At 46.5% G+C, this 6,903-nt stretch overlaps 1 protein-coding gene and 1 long non-coding RNA gene across 2 annotated transcripts in view; one reads left to right on the plus strand and one right to left on the minus strand.

Moving 5' to 3' along the window:
• The window catches only part of carmil1 (capping protein regulator and myosin 1 linker 1), a 66,170-nt gene that overhangs the window by 11,480 nt on the left and 47,787 nt on the right, over nt 1–6,903 (plus strand). The window contains 1 exon segment of the mRNA XM_032521180.1: nt 1,201–1,251. Coding sequence (XP_032377071.1) covers nt 1,201–1,251 — 51 coding nt within the window.
• The window catches only part of LOC116692697 (uncharacterized), a 22,562-nt gene continuing 18,191 nt past the window's right edge, over nt 2,533–6,903 (minus strand). Inside the window, exon 4 of the long non-coding RNA XR_004332754.1 lies at nt 2,533–2,547. This is a non-coding gene — a long non-coding RNA (uncharacterized LOC116692697). The remainder of the gene's footprint in view (nt 2,548–6,903) is intronic.

Genomic DNA, 6,903 nt, shown 5'->3' on the forward strand with positions numbered 1-6,903 from the left:
TGACGGGAAGACAACACGAGGGTTAAGTGTTACAACGGCATGGTCGCATACTTAATTAAAAAATTAACTATTTAAGCTTGTAAAATTGTATATTTCTGGCTACAATATTTGTGAAAAACAAAAACAGACTGTCAACCATGTTTTAAGTGATGGCGTTGCATAATCTGTCCACCAGAGGACGCTCTACAACGTCCCTGTTAGTGATGGCGTTGCATAGTCTGTCCACCAGAGGACGCTCTACAACGTCCCTGTTAGTGATGGCGTTGCATAGTCTGTCCCCAGAGGACGCTCTACAACGTCCCTGTTAGTGATGCGTTGCATAGTCTGTCCTCCAGAGGACGCTCTCAACACGTCCCTGTTAGTGATGGCGTTGCATAGTCTGTCCCACCGAGGACGCTCTACAACGTCCCGTTAGTGATGGCGTTGCATAGTCTGTCCACCAGAGGACGCTCTACAACGTCCCCGTTAGTGATGGCTTGCATAGTCTGTCCACCAGAGGACGCTCTACAACGTCCCCGTTGTGATGCGTTCATAGTCTGTCCACCAGAGGACGCTCTACACCCCTGTTAGTGATGGCGTTGCATAGTCTGTCCACCAGAGGACGCTCTACAACGTCCCCGTTAGTGATGGTGTTGCATAGTCTGTCCACCAGAGGACGCTCTACAACTCCCCGTTAGTGATGGTGTTGCACTAGTCTGTCCACCAGAGGACGCTCTACAACGTCCCTGTAGTGTGTGTGTTGCACAGTCTTGATCTGCTCTCCCCCCCCCCCCCCCCCACTCCCAGCCCCCCCCCCCCACTTATCAGCCACCCCCCCCCCCCCCTCCCAACCCCCACCCCCCCCCCCCCCTCCCCCGCATCCCCCCTATCTCCCCCCCCCCCCCCCCCCCCCCCCGTCGTCCCCCCCCTCACTCCCCCCCCCCCCCCCCCCCGCGCCCCGCCCTTCCCCCCCCCCCCCCACCACCGAAGCTTTGAATATTCCCTGTTGATATGTACGGAAGCTTCAGAACACCATTTTTTTTAATTTTTTTCGGATGGGTAGCATAACATTATGTTATCAATGGTGAGAGCTCCTGAAGGCAAAACTAAACACAATATAGCATTGTTTCAGTTATCAAGTCAAGTCTCACAAGTTTGTCTATACATCTATATAGAGCTGTGTTATCTGTCTGTCTGATATGTGTCCGTCTCCGTCCCCAGGCCCTGGCGTCACATCGAGCCTATCTGCTGACAGCACGGGTCCCCTCCAAGGTTAGTAAGTCTACTCTTCCTTCTTCCCTGCAGAAAGAAAGAAGAGTCCATGTTTCATCCACGTTTCTCTAACTTCTCATCCACTTCGTCCTCATGTTTCTCTATGTAATCTCTAGATTTCCTCCTCATTCCCTTCCTGTCTTCCTCCTTTTCTTTCTCCTCGGTGGGAATGTTACTTTGGTCATGTCAGACATGCAGCTGCTTGTTCCTCCAGAGTGAAGTTGATGTTTTTTTTTCTTCTATTTGTCTCATTTTGCACATTACAACACCAGATTTCCCTTGTCCTTCCTTTCCAGACACCTAAACTCTCTTAACCCTCCTGTTGTCCTCGGGTCAAATTGGACCGGTGTTCATAAAGTTTCTATATCAGAAAATTTCAGTTTGTTACAACCACATTGTCAAAAAAATATAAATAACGTGGATGGTTACATAAAATAAATGGTTGGTTCTCTACTTTCATTGAATGTATAGCATTTGGGGGAGATATAAATTGAATGGAAAAATTCAATGGAAATTGAAACAAAAAGACAAAATGTCCCAAAAACTTCAAAAAACTCAAAAAAGTGCAATTATTGAAGTGTCTCTCTCTCACTCTCTCTCTCTCTCTCTCTCTCTCTCTCTCTCTCTCTCTACGTCTTTTTACCCACTTGCAAAAACACGTCCCACCATATGGAGACATCTGATAGTTTTACCCACAATGCAGCTGTAAGAACACAGCCTGTGGGAAAGGAAAACACTGAGAGGAAGAAAAGTTCAACCTGGAGGGCGAGCGAAAGAGACGGAGACACAAACATGCTGAAAATAGTAACTACATGAAGAAGAGGAGTGTCCTGATAGGAACTTATAAACTCATAAAACTCTCTCAGTGGATAACGACTATGACGATAACCCGTCTCTAGATTCTCTGTGTTGTAGAAGAGCTAAGGACTGATTACAAACACCTCAGATCACAAGTCACAAACATAGTGAAGACTAAAGTTCCTGGTTCAGCTTTAGAAACCGCTTCAGGAATGATGTGTCATTGGAGTCCTGTGTTATTAAAGGAGAAGTGAACGCATGGTTAAACGCCGCTCTAAAATTACCAGCGCTGTTTCCTTCCTTCTCAGCCTCCGTTTTAACCCCTCTGGTAACCCTGCAGGTTTTTGGGTGTCTGACTAATGAGATTGTGAATCAGGCCAGACAACTTGTAAGTAAGTGGGGTGCAGAGTGGAACCGGGCTCACTATTCCCTATGTAGTGTTTATGAACCCTTGTGTTGTCTGTGGGTCAAATTTGACCCGTTTTTCAAAATATATATCTATCAGAAATAAGGGTTACTAGATTGAAAAACCAGGAAATAACATGGAAGATTGACTCCACGCATCACGCTTTACAACATAATACAACATAAGAAAGGATCTCTACCTTCATTGACTTTTGAGTGTTTTCAGCGTTTCGGTCATCTTTTTCAAAACTGAAAAGGGTTTTTGTCGCTTTTTTTCAATGTTTCTGTCCATTTTTGGCTTTTACCCCCACGTTTTTGAAGCTTTTGCGGACATTTTTGTCACTTTTTTCAACGTTCTTTCATAACAAATATTTTTTGAATGCTATCAAATTGAATAAAACATCAAAATTTAAAGAAAGTAGTGTGATCATTTATTTTAATTGTGAAGAGCGTTATGCAGAACAATCCGCTTTATTTTTGTCAAAATTTGGTTGAAAGAAATCCTTCTTTTCTTTTTTTAAAATGGGTAAAATTTGACCCACGGACAACACAAGGGTTAAATAGTGAACTACATAGGGATCGGCCAAGCGAGATTTCGGATGCACACTGAGCATCGTCAGTAGATCCATCCATCCATTCATCCATCCATTCATCCATCCATCTTCATCCGCTTATCCGGTATGGGGTCTCGGGGGCAGCAGCTCCAGTAGGGGACCCCAAACTTCCCTTTCCCGAGCCACATCAACCAGCTCCGACTGGGGGATCCCGAGTTGTTCCCAGGCCAGGTTGGAGATATAATCCACCACCTAGTCCTGGGTCTTCCCCGAGGCCCTCCCACCTGGAGTCCCTGACCTAGTCTGGGTCTTCTCCGAGGCCTCCTCCCAGCGGACGTCCCCCACCTAGTCTGGGTCTTCCAAGGCCTTCTTCCAGCTGACGTCCCTTCACCTAGTCCTGGGTCTTCCCGAGGCCTCCTCCAGCCTGGACATCCCTGCTAGTCCTGGGTCTCCCGGGTCTCCTCCAGCTGGACATCCCTCCACTAGTCCTGGGTCTTCCCGAGGCCCCTCCCAGCTGGACATCCCTGCACCTAGTCCGGGTCTTCCTGGGCCTCTCCCAGCTGGACGTCCCGACCTAGTCCTGGGTCTTCCGAGGCCTCCTCCCAGCTGGACATCCCTGCACCTAGTCCTGGGTCTTCCCCGGGCCTCCTCCAGCTGGAATCCTCCACAGTCCTGGGTCTTCCCCGAGGCCTCCTCCCAGCTGGACATCCCGCACCTAGTCCTGGGTCTTCCCGGGGCCTCCTCCCAGCTGGACATCCCCCACCTAGTCCTGGGTCTTCCCAAGGCCTTCTCCCAGCTGGACGTCCCTTCACCTAGTCCTGGTCTTCCCCGAGGCCTCCCCAGCTGGACATCCCTACACCTAGTCTGGGTCTTCCGGGGCCTTCCGCGGACATCCCTCCACCTAGTCCTGGGTCTCCTCGAGGGCTTCCAAGCTGGACATCCCTGCACCTAGTCCTGGGTCTTCCCCCGGGGCCTCCTCAGCTGGACGTCCGCACTAGTCCTGGGTCTTCGAGGTCCTCCAGCTGGACATCCCTGACCTAGTCCTGGGTCTTCCCGGGGCCTCCTCCCAGTGGACATCTCCACCTAGTCCTGGGTCTTCCTCGAGGCCTACTCCCAGCTGGACATCCTGCACCTACCTGCGGTCTTCCCGGGGCCTCTCCAGCGGACATCCCTACTAGTCCTGGGTCTTCCTCGAGCTCCCAGCTGGACATCCCTGCACCTAGTCCTGGGTCTTCCCGGGGTCCTCCAGTGGACATCCTCCAACTAGTCCGGGTCTTCCCGGAGACCTCCTCCCATCTGACGCTCCATATCATGGCCATCTTGAATATGTTACCCAGTAAAGGACGTTCTGCTCCGCCTTTCGCGTTTTCGACTCACAGCTGCAGCTAATGCTGCTAACGCTGCTAATGCTGCTAACGCTGCTAATGCTGCGAGTGGTAGTCGTTTCTTCTCGGCCCCGGCAAGTTTGAAGAAGGAAACATGGAGGACAACATGTTAAAAATCCAAATTTCATCAACAGGACTCTTCTTCTTCGCCCAGAAAACATATGTGGAAATGAGCGTCCGCACCACTCTCTGACATGCACTCCAACAACAACCACGGCTGATAGACGGCTTTTTGTACACTTTTGGTTTTTGAAGCGTGACGGCTATGAACTGCATGGCGAGAGAGAGAGTTGATGCTTTTGCTATATATATATATAATATATATATATATATATATATATATATATAAACACTAGATGGAAGAAGGTCTTTCACAATGTAGCTTTAAGGCAATAAAGTCTGTAAGCTTCATTACACAGAAATATCAGTTTTAAGTTAGTAAAATTATTGAATTCTAAATTGCTGCTTTATATTTCTTTAAAGGTTATTTTTGGGGATTTTCCACCTTTAATTGAGAGGACAGCTAGGTGAAAAGGGGGGGGTGAGATGCATTAAATCACCTCAGGTCGGATTCAAACCCTGTACCTTTGCGTCGAGGCGTCAATCTCATTGTAAACGTGCCCCTGCTCTACCAGCTGAGCCAACCCAGCCACCCTGTTTTATATTTCCGTATATCTATTCATCCATTTGCTTATCTGATATATAAAAGTTGAATTGCTTCCGGTAGTTTGTTGTTAAAGAGTTTTTGAAATAGGTTAAGAAATGATTGATAGACTTTAGATAATTGCCCAAGTTTCACGGTTCTCAGATGTTAAAAACCTTGCATGTTAACAGCCTCCAGGCTTCTTATTGGGTATTTAAAAAATGTTAAACGACATATTATAATGACTACGGTTCAAAACAGAAATACATGAAATGTACATAACCCCTGGATAAAATCTGGTAAACCCCGCTCTGCCAGCTGACCCATGATCTGTTGTTTCAGAGTACACCAGCGGTTTTTCTTGTGTGTGTGTGTGTGTGTGTGTGTGTGTGTGTGTGTGTGTGTGTGTGGGAAACAGAGGGTGGTTTGTTCCTCAGTGTGTACTGTCCTGGCAGAGAGAGGCAGCAGAGGGAGGAAAAAAAAGACAATGGAGGAATTTAACAGCTGGCAAGGAAAGGAGGGGAGGAGGCACACTTCTCTCTCTCTCTCTCTCTCTCTCTCTGCCCTCTTGTCCTCTCTCTCTCTCTCTTTTCTGTTTCTGTGGATTAAAGTCCATCCAAGTCCAACCATATTCACCCTGTTTCCTCCTCCTCTATCTCTTCTTTTATCCCTCCTTCATTTTCACACTAATTTCTATCTCACAATATTTTAATCATCTTTCACTTTCTTTTGGATAACTTATTCATCTTTCACTTTCTTTTTAATAACTCCCCCTTTTCTTGCCCGCCCCCCCCCCCTCTCTTCCTGTCTCTGTTTATTTCCCTGTTTTCCTCCCTTTCTCTTTTCTTGGCAGCGAGTTTTAAGTTTCTTTATTTTTACTTTTTCCTTCTCTCTGGATTCAAAGGGAAATGTGTGCGAGGTTGTGAGTCCAGACATTTGTTCTGCAGCTTGTTTTCACATTCCTTTTGTCCCTGGGATTTCTTTCTTTTTCCCCAGGTTTTGTTAAAGTTCTCTTCGTTATAATATCCCGCTCCATATCATTATACATACCTCTGTTTCTATAATGATATGTTTCACTTGATAAAAAGCCTGTTTGACACCAGACCCTTCTCAGTTGTAACTGAGAGTAGTATCTGTATCTAGTGTCTAGTGTCTGGTAGTCACCAATGGACGCCTCTCAAATGCCTCTGGGCGCAGTTGGATAGTCCATCAACCAATCAGAACGATGATCCAGGCGACATCAGCAGGTTGCTGATTGGTGACTCGGTTTGGAAAAATTGGAAATGGGCTTGAATGGGCTCTCGGCCAAATGGACTCGCAGAGCAAATCTCAAATTTGCTGGAAGTTCGTCAGGGTGTTCTCAGGCTGGCACAGAGTTGCATCACGACTCACAACCTCTCTCGTGAAGGAGCATCGGAAAGATTTCTCAGTGTGACCATCATTTTACAGGGTAAATCTAATAATTAAAGCCTTTGAAGTGAGTGCTCTGTTGACCTTTTGTTCTGTCCTTCCGGGTCAAAAGCGGACAAAAAGATTGACATTGAATTCTAAGTTTTCACGAACTCCACCTTCCTACTACTAGTTTTACAGTAGTTTGGGGGAATTCATAGTCAATAACCCTCATTTATATAGAATTACACCTAATATTCGATTTAAAAAGCAAAGATTTTAAATTATTTTGACTAATAGTTGACGTTAGTTGACTAATAGAGGAACGTACAGATGAGTTTAGTCAGGAATAAAAGTGATCAATTGTATTTGCAATTTTTTGTGGTAATTTGGTTAAGAAGAAACCCATATTTCAGATTTAGACATTTTATTAAAGGGGTCAAATCTAACCTGAGGACAACAGGAGGGTTAAGGAAGA

Source organism: Etheostoma spectabile, chromosome 7 (assembly GCF_008692095.1).
Source record: "Etheostoma spectabile isolate EspeVRDwgs_2016 chromosome 7, UIUC_Espe_1.0, whole genome shotgun sequence".
Taxonomy (NCBI): Eukaryota; Metazoa; Chordata; class Actinopteri; order Perciformes; family Percidae; genus Etheostoma; species Etheostoma spectabile.